The following is an 18,935-nucleotide window of genomic DNA, read 5'->3' as shown; positions in this document are numbered from 1 at the left end:
GTGCAAAGGGAGTGAGAAGCATCCACGTCTCCTCAACAGGGGATTCATTGCCCCGTGTATGTAGGGGTCCCTGGCAGGTTTAAATCGCCACAGCAGACACTCCCCACCCCTCCCACCAGCACCTCTGGTTTAGAAATGTGCCGTGGCTGAAGCCTGGTGCACTCCAGCACTCCCCTGGAGTCTGCTGTCAGGCCTGGTGCAGGTTGACCCAGACCGTCAGGGAGGCATCACCGGCTCTGCGGCAGTCTGCCCTCACTGCCCCCCCCCCCCCGCCTTTTCCCCATGGCAATCTTGGCCCTGGGGAGAATTCTGGATGCAAAGTTCCAGGGCATTCTTTAGCCTGAAGTCGAACCGCTTGCACTTGTGGTTTGGTGATTGTTTAAATATATTTTAATTCGCCGTGTTTATACTTCCCAACGTTTGGCATTTGAAGCGAAACGCTCCAGTGTCTTTCCTCCCGCACTGTGCGTGGGCCCTTTACTGTTGATGTGGTGCACGGGCACTGAAGGTAGAATAGAGCCCAGTAGGCTCTGCAGCACTCATGCCTTGCCACACCCCTTGTAAAGACTGCTCCTTTGCTTGCTGTTGGATGTAACACAGCTTTTGCCTGAAGCATCTTATCTTCTTTTCTTGTAATGATCGCTGCAAAATAAATACACAGAGAGGGGGAAGAGTTTTTTACCTCGCAAACCCTAACAGCTTTGATGGAGCAATTAGCCTCTCTCTTAAATAAACATTTAGTGTCGTGGAATATGTTTGTTGAAGCTTTCATTGAGGAGTACTTGGCTGATCAGCTAACACTGTAGAGCACTTGCCAATCCGGTACTGTGCTCCAGTGAAAGCATTTTCTTGAGGAAATAGAAGCATCTCAAACCAGTTCATTAGTTTGTAGCCTCCTTAGGTGGCACGACCAAGTGTCTGCTTAAATATATTAGATGTTTCCCGCCCCCCATTCCCTCTGGCAGAGCCTGCCAGCCTGCTGGGCAGTGTAAGTAAGGTAAGGTCGGAGGGAGGGTTCCACCTCTGGGCCGTGGCCTCTTTTCACCCAAACTGGAAAAGAGCTATGCAAAGCCTTTAGCTAACGGGCACAGCACCAGCGGACATACTCCTATCCTGAGCTGGCTGAAAGGCTGTAATGTAAGCACACGGAAGGCAGGGATAGGGGGAGAGCGCGGCCTTTGGGGTAGCCCAGTAGGTATCTGAGTAGCCCTGTCTGAGCTGGAGAATGTTTCTAACCGGCCAAGGGGTTTGCTGCTGCTGCCCATCACCACAGTATCTAAGCCCTTTCTGTGTAAAATCAGGAGTAATAGCGAAGTCCCTAGTGGACTCCATGGAGTGTCTGGCATGTCTCCCTTTTTGCAGTAAAACTCTTCGTGGGATAGGGTGTGTGCGGTTTTCTTTAAATTGTATTTGATTGTGTTGAGCTTTTGGGGTTGACTTGTTCTGAGGGCTAGGTTGGCTGGGCTTTTTTGGCAGAAGGAGAGCCCGTGTAACTCTGTGCTTTTCCTAGTTTGGAAAGGCCTTTTGCGAAGAGGAAAGATCTGCAGTGTTTCCTAGGGGCAGCCAGAGTCTGCTTTTATCTCCTCTGGAAGCTTGTTCTAGTCTGGGATCCTCTTGGCTGAGAATGCCTCTTTGTCCCCAGCTCTTCCATGCTTCGCTCAGGGTTGTAGGATTTGCATGGGCCCAGAAGAGAGCAGCTGCCTCAGCGGTTCAGAGTTCTAAATATGGTCTTTGGTGCAGCTCTTTGGTTGACGGTGCTGTTGTGGCTGTATCTCACTGTGGGGCTGGCGGAGCGCCTGCTAAAGCTGTTCAGTAGCGGAAATGCTTGGTGGTTTTTGTATGTTCCCCATTAGTCAGCTGTGCCAAAGGTGGCGAGACACCTAACCACTTGGTGGTGGTGGTTGTTGTTTTCCCCCTTCCTTCCCACCCCCCATTGGGTATGCGTACGTTCCCTCCTCTTCTTCCCCTCCTCCCCAATCCTCATTGAGTAAGTGTGTTCACTCTGAAACACAAATCACAGTACTGGACCTGCCAGACTGACTATAACATCAGTTTCACTTTGGGGCCTTCAGGGTATTCTGAGACCCAACAGGGTGATGTGTCAGAATGCTGTCAATGTCTGTTGTGACCAATGGGAATAACATTGAAGCACCAGTATAATAGGCCGTTGTGGCATAGGTGCCGTAACATCAGGACATCAACATGTTGTGCATGGAGATACAGCTTCAGTCTAAATGTGGCACAGTGTGCACCATGGATCAGACAGTTCTTAATCGTGGCAGATCTGAGACCTTTGCTGCAACCTTAGTCCAGATGTGATATTTTTAAGACATCAAGATTCATTAAAGATACGACAGGATGTTTATTGCATAGTACCACTCAGTGCAGATGCTGGTACTTGGAGACAGTTGTTCTTCTTTTGCCAGTTAAATGCTGATAAGCATTTCCTTGACTTCAGGGTACTTTATATATTGTGCCCAGTACAAATATTTACATAAAATACTGAATTGTGCCTTAATCTGTATTTCATTGTGTTAGATATATAAAAAGAAAAGTTTCCTGGACTTGTGTTTCAATCAGACGTAAACTTGGAATATTTCCAAGGGTTTTAATTAATGTTTTTCAGCAGTGTATCAGGCTAGATTGAGCTATAACTATTTAGTAGTTACATCATGGAAATATTTGGCTCATGCATAGAGGAAACAACTTCCCTTCTCCCCCAACCGGAAACGAATGTGTTTAGGTTATGGACGGGGCTACATTTTTTGATCTGATCACTTTCAATTTCCAGATCTCTTATTTTCAGTGTTTGTAAGGAGCTGTATAGATTCTGGAAAAATAGCTTTGTTATCTACTCCATTTACTTTAGAGGAGGAGAAAATGTTAGTCAATCAGTCTTGTTCTCGGAAGGCACAGTGCCAGTCTCCAAAACAAACAACACTTTCCGGTTTTCTTTAGATAATGTTACTTCTCTGTTTGCAGGGTTTTTGCTGCTTCCCCATTTAACTCCAAAGATATTCCCTCAAGTAAGAGGGTACCATGGGAATGCTGCAAATACTTAAGTTGTTTAGTAATTTAGGCTACTGAATGCATCCGATGAAGTGAGATGTAGCTCACGAAAGCTTATGCTCAAATAAATTTGTTAGTCGCTAAAGTGCCACAAGTACTCCTTTTCTTTTTGAAAAGTTTAAGAGCAACTTAGTGCTAATGTAACTGTTACAGCAGTTATCTGCATCCTGTTGATAGTCGTAGCTCTCTGTATTGTATGCATGTTTCTTTGTCAAAGAGGAGTTTGGCAGTTGGAAGCCATAACCATTTTAGCTCAGCCTTTAGGTCACATAATCTGACACTCCTGAAAGTTCTGAATTCTTTTAGCTTGCTAGTCAGCCTCTGAATTTCACACAGGAGCCTGAAAACCTGGAACACGGCTCTGTTAGAACCACTAACAGCAGAGAATAAGAATTGCAGGTAAGTTTATTCTTCCCATTGTGGTGACTTTCAACCTGCTAGCAACAAAAGTGACAGTAAATTTCTTCCATTGAAACTTCAATTCCCTGTACTGCTGTTGAATTTTATTAGCTTAATAAGCATAATTCTAGAAAAATGCACTTCAGTATTGAGATCAAAGGATAAAATTAATAAATGAGAAAATCAGGGCATTAAAATTTGGTCTTCAAAGAAAGCAGAAAATAGTCCATATAAAGCTTTAGCAGCCTTTTGTTCAATGCATTCTTGATTGCTCTTGCTTCTATTTGAATGAAAAGACCCATGGCCTTGTAATCCTCAAAGCCAGACTTCAAGAAAGCAGAGTTAACACACTTTCAGATTCCTTGGTCATTCCAAGAATTATTTTAGCGCTTAGAGCTGTAGTGATTACAGCTTTCATGAAAATCCATAAAAAGTGCCCCAGCACAAATGTTCTGTCTCCTACAAATAGCTAATACTTAAGTATTCTGGTCCTGGCTGTGCTGTCAGCATGCATCACACTGTCACTGCTTGTGCAGCAGCTTCTCCAACGGGGAAAGTGCGTGTGATTTAACTTTGAGACAAATTACATTCTTGTGTAAATAGTCATTTGACATGTTAATTAAGACTGAAATTCAAACAAATCAAAGGGATCTTAATATTTCTCTGCTTGCGTTAGTGCCTGGCTTCACATGGAAAACCTTTCTACTTCAGGGTTCAGACACATGTCTGTTTAATGCTCATGTTCTCTGGCTAGAAGGCATGAAATAGCAACCTGCCAAATCCTTTAATAAGGTCATTTTTCTATGAATTTGCTGATGCTTTGTAAAAATAACTTGTGACTTAAAACATATGATTGCTGGCTGCTGCCTTTCATGGGTTCCTATGGGGTTAATGGTGTCTGCAGCGCAAATGCAGGTACAGATCATTGTTAGCTCTGGACTTTTGGTTTTAGGAAGATTTGTCTTTTGTATTTCATAGAATACCATGGTTGGAAGGGACCTCAGGAGGTCATCTAGTCCAACCCCCTGCTCAAAGTAGGACCAATCCCCAATTTTTGCCCCAGATCCCTAAATGGCCCCCTCAAGGATTGAACTCACAACCCTGGGTTTATCAGGCCAATGCTCAAACCACTGAGCTATCCCTCCCTGCCAGAGACGCTAAATATGGCTGTGATTTTAAAGGGGATGAAACGCTTGTGGTTCTGATCCAGCAAGGGTCAGGAGTGTATTAATAGTGTATAGTTGAGTGCAGCCTATATGATCTTTGACAGGGAGAGTTTTCTTAATGTAGAATTCTGCCCTTGAGCAAAAGTCTTTTACAAAGACTTTTTCAATATAGGCACTGAAGAGTCTCTCTATATTTCACTATGTGAAAGTGCTAATGATGTGGAACAACACTTTTCTCATACGCTTAAGATGCTGTAGAAGAACTAGTCAGATAACTGTTTTCTCGGCTTTGTTACTGTTACAAAGGTGGGAGTATAGTCTGAAATCCACAGCTGTGCATTATCTGGAACTGTGTAGTTTAGATGCATCACTGGGTTTCAGTATGATTTTCTTCGCGTTTATTTGCATCTTGAACGTATGAGTTAACATTGGAAATGCTTCTGCCCAGCAGTGAAGTTGTTCTTCCATAGGTAGTTCTGATTATTTATTTTGAAGTATTGTTTTTAACAATAAACTCTTAATCAGTTTTCTTTTTGTATGGAGGAAAGTTGGATTATGCAGTTGTGGTGTTTATGTTTGCAAGTCTTTGTTCACACACACACACACACACACACACACACACGCTTCCATGAATAACCATTATAATTTACAGATAGGCAAAGTCAGAAAACTGCTGTTTGAGAGTTTGATGTAAGGATATTTATACTCTCTATTTTGATCCAATGTTAATAACTTGTGTTTTACAATTAGAAAGCTTTAACTTTTTGAATCTCAACATCCCCTGTCATTAAATAATTGTCTGACCAGCCCTGCCCATGTAATGTTCTGCAACTGAGAAAAATGCTTTGAAATAAGCATCCATTATATGTAGATTTTTACAGATAATAAATAAAAATGGAATTCTGTGACGCCGGATTGTGATTAATGTGGGTTCATAATTGTATTTTATGTGTCCATGGATTCCAAGGCCAGAAGGCACCATTGTGATCAGTTAGTCCAGTGGTTCTCAACCAGGGGTCCGGGGCCCCTGGGAGGCCACAAGCAGGTTTCAGGGGTCCGCCAGGCAGGGCCAGTGTTGGACTCACTGGGGCCCAGGGCAGAAAGCTGAAGCCCCGCTGTGTGGGGCTGAAGCCTGGGGCCCCGAGACCTGCCACCTGGGACTGAAGTTGAAGCCTGAGCGACTTAGCTTTGTGGAGGCCCCTGTAGCATGGGGCCCCAAGCCGTTGCTCTGCTTGCTACCCCCTAATGCCAGTCCTGGCTTTTATATGCAGAAAACTAGTTGTTGTGGTACAATTGGGCCATGGAGTTGTTGTAGCATGTTGCATGGGGGCCCTCAAAGAAAAAGGTTGAGAACCCCTGAGTTAGTCTGACCTCCTGTATAACACAGGCCAGAGACCTGCCCCACAATCGTTCCCAGAGGAGATCTTCTAGAAAAACATCCCACCTTGATTTACAACTTGCCAGTCATGGAGAATCTACCATCACTTTGGGTAAATTGTTCCAGCAGTTCATTCCTCTCACTGTTAGGCTGTCTTGCAGAGGCCAGGTTAACCTTTTCCAAATGACAGGTTTCAGAGTAGCAGCCGTGTTAGTCTGTATTCGCAAAAAGAAAAGGAGTACTTGTGGCACCTTAGAGACTAACAAATTTATTAGAGCATAAGCTTTCGTGAGCTACAGCTCACTTCATCGGATGCATTTGGTGGAAAAAACAGAGGAGAGATTTATATACACACACACACAGAGAACATGAAACAATGGGTTTATCATACACACTGTAAGGAGAGTGATCACTTAAGATAAGCCATCACCCACAGAGGGGGGGGAAAGGAGGAAAACCTTCCATGGTGACAAGCAGGTAGGCTAATTCCAGCAGTTAACAAGAATATCAGAGGAACAGTGGGGGGTGGGGTGGGAGGGAGAAATACCATGGGGAAATAGTTTTACTTTGTGTAATGACTCATCCATTCCCAGTCTCTATTCAAGCCTAAGTTAATTGTATCCAGTTTGCAAATTAATTCCAATTCAGCAGTCTCTCGTTGGAGTCTGTTTTGAAGCTTTTTTGTTGAAGGATAGCCACTCTTAGGTCTGTGATCGAGTGACCAGAGAGATTGAAGTGTTCTCCAACTGGTTTTTGAATGTTATAATTCTTGACGTCTGATTTGTGTCCATTCATTCTTTTACGTAGAGACTGTCCAGTTTGGCCAATGTACATGGCAGAGGGGCATTGCTGGCACATGATGGCATATATCACATTGGTAGATGCGCAGGTGAAGGAGCCTCTGATAGTGTGGCTGATGTGATTAGGCCCTATGATGGTATCCCCTGAATAGATATGTGGACAGAGTTGGCAATGGGCTTTGTTGCAAGGATAGGTTCCTGGGTTAGTGGTTCTGTTGTGTGGTGTGTGGTTGCTGGTGAGTATTTGCTTCAGATTGGGGGCCTGTCTGTAAGCAAGGACTGGTCTATCCACCCCACCCCCCACTGTTCCTCTGATATTCTTGTTAACTGCTGGAATTAGCCTACCTGCTTGTCACCATGGAAGGTTTTCCTCCTTTCCCCCCCCCTGCTGTGGGTGATGGCTTATCTTAAGTGATCACTCTCCTTACAGTGTGTATGATAAACCCATTGTTTCATGTTCTCTGTGTGTGTGTATATAAATCTCTCCTCTGTTTTTTCCACCAAATGCATCCGATGAAGTGAGCTGTAGCTCACGAAAGCTTATGCTCTAATAAATTTGTTAGTCTCTAAGGTGCCACAAGTACTCCTTTTCTCTTTTCCAAATGAGTAACTCTACAGGGCTCTTCTGTTTGTTGCCATGTTGCTTGTTGTGATTCCTGCTCAGGGTATTGTGACCTTTATGAAGTACTTGAGATCTGTGTGGTCTAGTAGGAAAGTGAATGTCCGGCTTTGAACCTGATGGCTACTGCTGCTGTACAGGAGCTGGCTCTGCAGAGCTTCTTGGGGCCTCCAGTCTGACCTTTCCCTTTTCCAGTGATGTCTGGCCCAGCAGAGATGGGGCCACAGCTGCAGTTAAACTCATGAATCCCAGGCAGGGCAGAGGAGACCCCCTCCTCGCCTCCGTGCAGGACCCTGCTCTCCCTGCAGTACACATAGCTTTAGATCAGAGCCTTGGCAAGCTGGGAGCCAGATGTGGTGGGGGCCATATGGACATTTTAAAGGGTATGTGCAATAAAATACCCAGATCAGAATACTTCACCTGCAAGCCGTCTTTGTACTCAGGCAGGAGGGGATTTTGGTGTGAGATTGGTTTTTCCATTTCCAAAAACTGTTTCCCAATGTGCCCTTTCTTTTCACTGCAGTAGAGCTGACTGTTGATGTCCATGTACTACAGGAAAAGCCAAATGTAAAGACGGTCAGTTATTTTACATTTGGAAGATCTGAGGCACACTGCGTGCTCCCACAGCCCATGCTGCGAATGCTCAGATGGCCGAAGGGTGCCCTTTGCAAGAAGCCTAGCCAGTGGGTTCTGTAAGCCAGTGGTTCTCAAAGCCGGTCCGCCGCTTGTTCAGGGAAAACCCCTGGCGGGCTGGGCCGGTTTGTTTACCTGCCACGTCTGCAAGTGCGGCCGATCACTGCTCTTACTGCCCACGGTTCGCTGCTCCAGGCTAATGGGGTCTGCGGGATGGGCGGCCAGCACGTCCCTTGGCCCACGCTGCTTTCTGCTGTGAAGCCATGCACTGTAATTGACGGTACTGTTTGCCCTAGTCAGACTTCTCTGGAGAGGTTTTTTCCCTTTAAAATGAATCTCACAGAAGGACTTCGGGGGAGACCTTGACAGGCAGAAATGGGTGTCATGTGTCCAACTCTCATTGGCTTTCCAGGGGAGTAAGGTACCAAATTCCCATTGGAGCCTTAAAAGCTCTCCCTTTGAACTACTGCTGCATGGCGTTGATATGCTTTTTCCTCAGAGAGAGGAAATAGTGTAGCCATCCTGGTCTGTCCCGGATTTCATCTCTTGAATATAATGGCGGCCCTGATGGAAAACAGCAGCCATCAATTTCGTCTGGGAATGTTCTGAAGAGTAATAGGCAGGGGTGGGCTTTGTGTATTTGAGTACTTCAATTGATGTTTCCTCGTTTAAAGAAATACTATTGTAATGCTGCTGCTAAGTAGTAACGTATGTAACTTGTAGACTGTATCTTGGCAGTGTGGCCCAATGGATAGAACCTGGACTGGGTTCTGACCCTGGCTCTGCTGCTGCGGGGGGACTGGAGACAAGACACTTTCCTTTCCTGTCGTTCCATTTCCTCAGCTGTAAAATGGAATTAATGATACCTGATCTCCTTTGTAGAGTGCTTGGAGACCTACTGATGGAAAGTGCAATGTGGAAGCGAGGTATTATAACATTAGGGGTGTGATTCACCACTGTTACTCCAGGTCCATCGCGGTGTTAACTCCTGGATTATACCTTGCTGAAACTGGACTAGTGCAATAGAGACCCAGGCCCACTGTTTATGTCAGCATGACTATTTTTCTGTGTAGTATTGGCATGTTTCTTTTTTTGGTAGTGATCCAACAAATAAAACAGACACTTTGGCATCCATCTGACGTAGCCTCCCAAATGCCTCTCTCTATATCTTTCTGTGATCATGAAGACCTCTCTCTGTTTCTATCACTGCTTATGGGTGCTGCCATATATCATAATGACATTGGGAATAATGGCGAGCTCAAATGTGCTGATACAACCAGACCCATTTGAAGTGCTGCTCATCAAAGTGCTGCATAGTTCCTGCGATCTAGTCGCCACTTATCTCCCCTCCAGTATTTTTGTCATCTGGGCAATAGGAGAAATCATTCACGTTGTGGCTATCTTTAGTTCATGCAAAATATTGATGACAGAGACTTAGGTCTGTTTCATATCAGTTACCTAATAGAGAGAGAAATTTTGGAAGCTTTTAAACAGCATGCTGTCTGCAACCACGTTTTCACCTGTGTTTAATGCTATATAATTGTTCAATATATAGGTATAGTCAGTGGTCAGCCTAACACAATTATTTTCTCTCTTTGCTACAGAATTTCAAAGGCAAGAAAGCGTGAAGTCCCAGCAGAAAGGCATTCAGCTCTATGACACGCCCTATGAACCAGAAGGCAATGGTGTGGAGTCAGACACTGACAGCTTGGTGAACCAGCGCTTGCGAGAGAGCAAGCTGCCACAGGATGACGACAGGCCCGCAGATGAATACGATCAGCCCTGGGAGTGGAACAAAGTCACAATCCCAGCCTTGGCAGGTAGGAATCCTGGATCTGGTCCACACCAATGTGTCTCCTGCATGGGCAGCGCTCGTGCCCAGAGTGAGGAGGGCTCAGTGCCCTGAGTTTTTTGTCCATTTTTGAGGGCTTTTTAAAGAAAAAGTTAAGTCATTTTGAGATTTTTCCTTCCATCAGTATAAGAAACAATAGACATTTGTCAGTATTCCAGCATAGATCTTGCAAAGAAACTCCACGATGCGTCCATCTCTGGTATACTAATCGTCTCAGATGCTCGAGGTGAATAACACATTGCACTTCCTGCAGCACTAGGGAACTGCTGAGACATAGTGTTCTTTAAGATACCCTTTGGATGGGTCCATAAAGCTAGCTACTTAGATGTGCATTGCAAGCGGAAAAGCTCACGCCTTCCCTAATACATTGTATTAAAACAACTTTTCAGTAGTTGTTACAGTGAATAAATGTGTTCATTTGAGTCAAGCCTGTTGATGTGCACATGAGTAACCTGCATAGTTGGTCTTAAATTCACCCCCTTGCGCTATTAAATTAGCCCACCTCAAAACTCACTGTATCCAGACAGTCACACCTGTATGTCCATTTCCAGTGCTCTAGTCTTGGTATCCACCCAGAGCCAGTGGGCGTATTCTGCTTCAGACAGGCAAACTGCCACCGTCTCACTGCTCACAGGGTCGGGGATGGGCCACAATGCTGCTAACATGGAATAATGCGTTAATCCTTTCTGCTGAGGTCTCTTGAGCCTCCACATCCAAACGGAAAGGTGGTGGAGGGTTCTGAGTTGGGGAGAAATTAGCGTTTGAAGATCTGACTCATTTAAGGAAGCTCTTACTGTTCTGGAGTAAGGTGAGTTTCCAGCACCTGTTTTGAGTATCGTAATACCGGCTATAGCATTGCTGATTCTCTAGAATAATATATATCCACAAAAATCCAATTTTTTCTGTTGAGGTTAAACGGACACAGTGGAGCTAGAATAGGAATTGGGGGTTGACGAGGTAGTGATTATTCACGGCTGTATGTACTGTAGTGAGAATTATCAGGTGACTCTGCTACTTAGTCATTCATGTTTTTTCTCATGTAGGCAGGGTACAGTCTTTGAATAAATGCTGTGTGTTTTGTGATGCTGTTTCTTTTTGGGAGAGCTGTTGCAAACATGGAGAATTTTTGCTCTTTGCTTTAATCTCTCTGAGTGCCCATTCTTGAGGCAGAGCAGCTTCCTGAGGAGTCACCATTGGTGCTGGGGCTGAGATTTCTGAGAAGAGGGACTTGCCTGCTTGCTGTTTGTGACTACCTCGCTTTGAGAAGAGTGGTGAAAATAAAACAAGTTACACTTAAACCCCTCCTCCCCATCGGTGACTTTTCCTCCAATGGGAAACGCCCCTGCAAAACACCAACCTCTGCTCAGCAGAACGGCAACAATATTCTAGCTTAGGGTAGGAGTTGAAATATGCAGTGAGAAAACTATTGTTCTGCTATTTGACCAAGCTAATAGCAGTATATGGGGCGGGAGGAGGTGATATTGAGCTAAATTTGTTAATAGTTGCTTTAATGTACGAAAAGAGAGAACTACTTCTCACGCACCTTATACGTAAACAAATATGATTTTTTTTTTTAAAACAAAGGAGGCATGAGGAGCATTGGTTCCCTCTTTCTGTGACTTTGTACAATCAGTCACATGATCCTTGCATCAGCCATTTGGAAAGGCTGGTGAGCAGATCAAGACCTAGTACACACACATGCGGCTCCGTCCTCTCTTCCTTTCTAGTGGTGAATTTACTCACTTAGCCCCATGGTTGTGACCTGTCCCAAAGGTTTTCCATCTTTCTGAAATGGAACTGAAAATGCGCTGAGGGACCATCAACGAGAGACTTGATGTGGCATTTGAAATATTGGCATCTGGCATACCTGTTTATCTATGGAGGTGTCCCCCACAGCCAGGGTCTTTGAATCCTTCCATAGGGTTCAGTGCATCACCACTGTGTAGCTTCTAGCCAGCCCTCAGGGTTGGGAGAGAGCTCTTGATAACCTTTTTCTTTTCAGGCCATTACAAAGTAGGCAGTGCATGAAGGAGATGGGCAGTGAGTGCACTGCCCAGTACAGAAGCAGCTTATCTTCATTGGCAAAGGACCGTCGCCTCGTTATTTCCCAGCCCAATATTGTCCAAGCTGTCAAAGGCACTGCTGGCCCCCACTGGGGTTTTAAGCCAGGACAAGTCTGAAGTTCAAAGAAGTGTGTTTGGATGGCTGCTTGGAGTCCCCTTTATACGTACCTGAAAAGAGTCTGTTGGGGGCCCTAGAGACTGCCCGACAGGTCAGTTTTTGTAAGTGTAGTTATGTGAGTTATGTACTCGCAGGTCAGATTGCGCTAGGCATCGCAGTGGCAGGAGTGTAGGAGTGACAGCGGCTCTGCCAAACCAGAGACCACTATTGACTAGCGGACGATGTGTTTCAGCTCTTTAAAATGTAGTTTTTATCTGTATCATGTATGATGATCACTCTGGGATTGCGCTTCATCTCTGCGCATGCTCTTCCTAGACCATGTCTACTGTATACTAGGAGCTGAAAAATGTAAAAGCTAGTGGGGAAATGATGACTTGCTCTTTGGCTCTGTTGACACTTAAACATACAAGAAAGTTTGTGTTCAGCTTCCCTCTTGTGTGAAACTGACGCATATGTGTGAATGCAAACTCACATGATCAAGCATTGGTGTTACCATGGTGCAAGTGTCTCCATTTTTATTTCATGTTTGAGTAACACACCAGTGACCAAGGGGAACTTTATTCAGCTTCCCAAATCAAAGTTCCCTCTGAGCTTGGAACAATCCTGAGAGAGGGAAGACCAAAGAGTTCTACTTTGGGAAAGCTTTCGAAGTACCTGGCAACAGGAGTTCATCAAGAAAGTTCCTTGTTAATCAGATGCATTGCTAGAGTAACATTGTACTAAGGCTCTGGAATAAACCTTCTGGCCTCTGTAAGGGAATCTTCGCTTTATATGAACTGCTTCGTAAGAATACATTGACATAGCTGTCCAAATTGAGGGTAATATTCTGCCAACACTCTTGGGGTTAATGCTTCTGACCAGGTGTAGCTCCGTTAGCTTCAGTTGCACAGTACGTGGCAATAAGTGCTTTCAGGATCTAAACATATAATTGGCATTCCCTGCAATCTGTGCTATTTATATCACTTTGTGCGGCTGCTCAGTGGTACGCTTGGTGTGTTGACTCACTCCTTTTCTTTTGACATGTTGTTCATTTGGCGGCTGGGCAGGAGGGTGTTGGGTTTATGAAAGGCTCTCCAGTCTCTCCAGTAACCTTGACCATCGGTGTAATTCCCTGGATGGTTATGCGAGTGCAGTCACTTGTTTATATTCCCAGGATGCCATAAAAGATTAGGAGCATTTGGCTTTTGGTGAGTATCAGCAGCAGAGAGCAGACCCTAAGGGTCTGATTTCACAGAGCTGCAGCCTTCATTGCTCGTGAAGTGAAATGACATAGCATCTCAATAGGAACAGAAGGATATTGTGGGTTTAATCAGCCTCACGGGCCACCTTGGCTCCAATCAGCAGGGGTCTTGCATGTCAGCCATTTCCACCTCCATTCCTACCAGACTGTAAAACTCACAAAGTCGAGGTCTGTCGACGGTACGGTCTGTCCAGACTTGCATCACCAGGTGGGTTCTGCAATGTGCTTGCTATTCACATTGCAGAGCCAGCCAAGGCGTGGAATGCAGTTCGACCTGTGAGAACCATCCTGTGCTCTGTAGGAGGAGGACCATGACCATTCAGCTGGGCACTAGTAAAGGCTAGATGAATTTTAAAGAAGCAACTGACAATCCCCCACATCACCTCCACCAAGTGTCTCAATCTTGAGGAATTTTTTCTGTGGCTTAATAGACATTCAGCCTCCAGGGGCTGTTACTTCAGTACCTTTCCCTAAAAAGATCATGACTGCCCCTCTTCCGTGTGTAACAGGATGGTGGAAGGGTACGTCAGACATCACACTTGCATTGTAATGAATACATGGAGAAGCACACGGCATGTGCTGTCCTGTGTCATAGCATGGTGCTGTTTGGCTGTCTGGGATTGTCAGCACCAGGTTAGGTGAGCAGACACCACGCTTCTGCCTCTTTGCTGCCTTTCTGTACTTAGTTGATTTTCTATCTGGTCTGTGTTTTTCAAGCCTAATGACTGGCTGTAATGTGTACCCTCAGTTGTAGTGTACAACCTCGGAAATGTGCGTGCATCCGTCTGTCTGGCTCACACAAACACAAAGATGGCTTTAAAAACCAAGCTGCTCCTCCAATGCATTTGTTCTTCTGCCACACGGAGCGGGGAGGAGAGGAACTACTGTTTCCCCCTCGTTAGCAGTGTGGAGTCAGCGTGGCTGTTGGAGAGCAAGCCGGGTTGTGGTCTGGTGCGTATGCTATTAATAGAATTGTCAGAACAGTTCTGATGGCAGGCTCTATCTCAGGGGTGAGATAAGAGGCATGAACAGCTCCTGATTTTTACAGGCCAGATTGTGCGTTGCTGGGGTGGGGTTGGGAATTTTTTAACGTGTCAATAGACTAAATTAGATTGGAGTCATTGAGAGCAAATAAATAAGTAGCCAGGGAGTTGCTTGGTTGTTTGTAGTGGCTTCTTCATTATTCCGCTTTAAGGAATGTCCTGGACTAGGGCAAGCTTTTTATTTAGGGCCTGATCCAAAGCCCTTTGAAATCTCGAGGAGTCTTTCCATTGACTTCAGTGGGATGTGGCTTAGACCCTGGTTTAGGGTTACCAGACAGCAAGTATGAAAAATCGGGACAGTGTGTGGTGGGTAATAGGTGCCCATATAAGAAAAAGCCCCGAATATCAGGACTGTCCATATAAAATCGGGACATCTGGTCATCCTACCCTGGTTTCATTGAACTCTACTTCTGTTGTTTATTATTATTGCGGTAGCATGTAGGGGCCCCGGTAATGGACCTGTTTCTGCCAGGCGCTGTACGAACGAAGAACACACAGATGGTCCCTGCCCCAGGAGCTTACAGTCTCGTTCTAAGATAATATATGGATTAAAATATCAAACGCGACAAACAGGCTTATGTAGAATCTACCAAATGGTTGTAATTTACAGTGTCTGCTTCAGCAGGTCTTTGATTAGGTGGGACCTAGGTACTGGTTTTGCTTTGCTAATGTTTTAAGCAGGCTATCGTTCATGCTAGAAGATCAGAAGAGTTGTTTTCACTTGGCCTGATAAAACAGTTGCAGGATTTTGTGATGCCAACAGAGTGGCTGGCTTCAGGATCCTTGCTGGGATCTGGACTCTCTGCCACGCATTACTGAATGGCAGGTTCATTGGTTTTATTGCACTGTAGGCGAGGTGAGCACATTTCCATAACAGACATAGTAGGTGTGGCATTACTCCCTAAGAGGTGTTAAAGATTAACTAGGAAGAAGGAGACCGCAAATCAGTGAGTTGTCATGCAGCTTCCTGACGCTCTAGAGACTCATTGTTCTGCTGTTACTCGTGTGCACATTGTGAGCAGTAAGGCTCGTCTACCCTAGAAACTTCAAAGCGCTGCCGCGTGAACGCTCCCACGGCAGCCCTTTGAAGTGTGAGTGTGGTCACGTGTGAGCGCTGGGAGAGAGCGCTCCCGGTAATCCACCTCCACATACCACTCCATTGACACAGGTAATGCTCACCCAATTAGAGCCCAACCTTACCAGGTGTCTCCTCAAGCTAAAACTGCTATAGAACAGGAGATCCTGGATATGCTACAGATGGGTGTAATCCGCCCCTCTGGCAGTGCCTGGGCATCTCCAGTGGTTCTAGTTCCCAAACCAGATGGGGAGATACGTTTTTGCGTGGACTACCATAAGCTAAATGCTGTAACTCGCCCAGACAACTATCCAATGCCACTCACAGATGAACTATTGGAGAAACTGGGATGGGCCCAGTTCATCTCTACCTTGGACTTAACCAAGGGGTACTGGCAGGTACCACTAGATGAATCTGCCAAGGAAAGGTCAGCCTTCATCACACATGTCGGGCTGTATAAATGTAATGTGCTTCCTTTCGGGCTGCAGAATGCATCCGCCACCTTCCAAAGACTTGAGTCTGTCCACACTAGCGCTTTAAAGCGCTCAGACTTGCTGTGCTCAGGGGTGGTGATTTTTCACCCCCCCTGAGCCAGCAAGTTAGAGCGCTATAAAATGTAAGTGTAGACAAGCCCTCAGTTAGTTCCAACCAGTTACCCAGACATACCCCCTCCATGGGGGAGTGGCAGGGAGTTGGAGCAGTATTGCCCCACTGAGCTTGTGTGTCAATTCACCCAACACTGCTAGCACTAGCAGGGTTTGAGCCACTCCTGCTGGTACAAAAGGTTGGTGGCATTCGCACCATAGACCCCAACTCTAGGGGTCTGGCTGGATGGAGAGGGCAGTTCTAATTCTCATTTGGGAGTCTCTCCTCAGTGCTCCTGGAGGGAGCCCGTATTGCCCAGCCATTCCAGCCTTGCTCGTACTTGGGTCAGTGCTGGCCTGCTGTGTGCCTCTGGTGGAGAAAGGGCTCCAGGAGCCTGGAGCTGCTGCAGCCCCTCTCTTGGCAGACTTGACCCGCTTGTGCCCTGGGTTATGCCAGTGGCAGTTAATCCAGGGGTGAGCAAGAACTGGAGTACAGAGGAGTCAGCTGAGCGAGGATCACGAGGGTGACCCATTTTCGTGAGTTAGCGTTCATTTAGCTAGGAGACTTCGGATGAAGTTCTGCAGGGCAACACAGGAGCTTAGCAGAGGTGAGAGCTGAGTCGCAAAATTCCGTGGACATAGGTTTTTAAGGCCAAATGGAATCATCCGGTCAGACCTTCTGCTGTACCCAAGCCATAGGCAGGGCTGGACATGCTCCTCTGCCTGTGTGAGGTGTTGTACGTGCTAACGTCCTTTCTAAACAAAGGAAATGCTATGATGGTGTGAAAAGATGGTGTTAGTGTCAAGTAAATGACAGATACACTTACATAACCAACATTTAAAGACTGGTTTCAGAGTGGCAGCCGTGTTAGTCTGTATTCGCAAAAAGAAAAGGAGGACTTGTGGCACCTTAGAGACGAACAAATTTATTTGAGCATAAGCTTTCGTGAGCAGTCGCTCACGAAAGCTTATGCTCAAATAAATTTGTTAGTCTCTAAGCTGCCACAAGTCCTCCTTTTCTTTTCATTTAAAGACTGAATTCTTTTGGGACACTTATCCCTTTCCAGCTTTTCTGTAGTACTTGTGCAGCGTAGTGCACACGTTTCTCATTGGGAGTTAAGTTCTTGTCATTCCTCGCATAGTAGTTTTGATCATTTTCCAACCAGAAAGAATAATATCAGTTATTGTGAGCTTCCCACACAAGGGTGCTGTTTGTGTGCTGCCCAAACACTGTTTTCCTTTGAGGCAGTCTGTGAAATGTTAAAACGGAGGCTTCATTGTTTGTCCAACACTGAGAATGCAAATCAAATACTGTGTGAGTGTACAGTACTGCACCACTTCCATGTAAAGTGAGATCACACCTGAGTACACTTGGACAAACCGAAACCTTTTTGAACTAGGACTACAAAATACCTAGAAAATACAATATCCCTGGCTTTATTCAAAAATAATCTTGAGTTTGTGTGTGTGTGTGTGTGTGTGTGTGTGTGTGTGTGTGTGTGTGTGTGTGTGTGTGTGTGAAACTAGACAATGCTCTTTATATTCTATGCATATAGAATAAGATGAATGACTTGTATTTGACCAAAAACAACTAATAGTTGGTCTCTTTAACATATTACCTCTTTCCCCTCAGGCCCCTCGCACACTCATGGGAAGACTGGTTCTTGAGTAATATTGATGCTTTTAATGCATTCTTTGGTGCTCTCTGATATTGTATTAACTGTTTGAACCTTGAATAATTTTTTTTTAAAAAAACACAGCTTTTGTTTTGCACCAATTATTACTTTGTTCTGTAATGTGTTAGATTAAGATTAATTTTTAATTTGCTGCATGTGGCTGTAAATTAATTACATTCAGCCACTACTGTTTGGTTTTATGATTTGTCTAAATGTAAATATTCTTTTAAGGGATTACAATAGTTATCTTTTATGAAGATCCACTAAATTAAAAATATTGTCAGTTTAAAATTACATACTACAAAAAGAAATTTAATTAAAAAGTATTATGATACATTTGAATCTTTTGTTGGTTCCTATCAGCATCTTTACTTCTGAATTATAGTGTTATGAATGGGAGTTCTTTTATTTAGGTGAATGAGATTTCTGTAATTATACTTGTCAGTCACTGCCACTTGCTGTCTTTAAAATATATGGTTATGATTATTTGTTGCAAGTGAATGTGTCAGTATTGTCATTGAGCGTAGCTTCAAGCTGTTGTCTAACACGCTTTCCTTATATTGTACCACATTTAGTTTCTGTGAGGAATAAATATTTATATAGGTGATCTAAAAACAGGAGCTCTCAACTGTAACTCTGTAAAGATGGCCCATAGCGTAACTGTTCTGTCCACTTCATTGGGATAGAAAATCTCCTTCAAGCAGTCATTCACAGAGGGTAAGCCCAGAGGGGCATTGTGATCATCTGCTTAGACTATCACTCTTTGGGGCTGGGGCCCATCTTTTTCTTCCACAGGGGGTCAGCACCCAACACTGTTGGGCCCTGGTCCATGTTTGGGGTGTCTAGGCTCTATGGTCGTATAAATAATACAAATAGTTTGCCCTCCTGCAGAACGCAGACAATAGGACTCGCCCCAATGAATTCCTGTTTGAACTAGAGCACTTTGTCAATTACAGAAGTCTGCGCAGTTATTGAATGAATGGTATATGGGATTTTGTTTCGTTTTAAGCAGTGGTTAGTTTCCTAAGAGGTAAACAGAGCTCTAAGAGTGGAGAATTCTCTCTCTCTCTCACACTATCTATAGGAGAGGGGGGAGCGTGAGCCCCAGTACCCGAGGGTGTGCTCAGACAAACCAGAGAGGCGACAGGTGCAGCTAGCCTGGAACAGTGACTTGCAAATTATTTTTTTTTAAATATATTTCTGCCCTTTTATTGCTGCTT

At 44.8% G+C, this 18,935-nt stretch overlaps 1 protein-coding gene and 1 long non-coding RNA gene across 2 annotated transcripts in view; one reads left to right on the top strand and one right to left on the bottom strand.

Moving 5' to 3' along the window:
• SHB (SH2 domain containing adaptor protein B) overlaps nt 1-18,935 on the top strand; it is a 145,503-nt gene that overhangs the window by 80,930 nt on the left and 45,638 nt on the right. Inside the window, exon 3 of the mRNA XM_038401820.2 lies at nt 9,669-9,884. Coding sequence (XP_038257748.1) covers nt 9,669-9,884 — 216 coding nt within the window. The remainder of the gene's footprint in view (nt 1-9,668; nt 9,885-18,935) is intronic.
• Nucleotides 1-18,935, bottom strand: part of LOC119855555 — a 49,149-nt gene that overhangs the window by 28,983 nt on the left and 1,231 nt on the right. The window lies entirely within an intron of this gene.

This window comes from Dermochelys coriacea, chromosome 5 (genome assembly GCF_009764565.3).
Source record: "Dermochelys coriacea isolate rDerCor1 chromosome 5, rDerCor1.pri.v4, whole genome shotgun sequence".
Classification (NCBI taxonomy): Eukaryota; Metazoa; Chordata; order Testudines; family Dermochelyidae; genus Dermochelys; species Dermochelys coriacea.
This window is presented reverse-complemented; position numbering and strand designations above follow the sequence as displayed.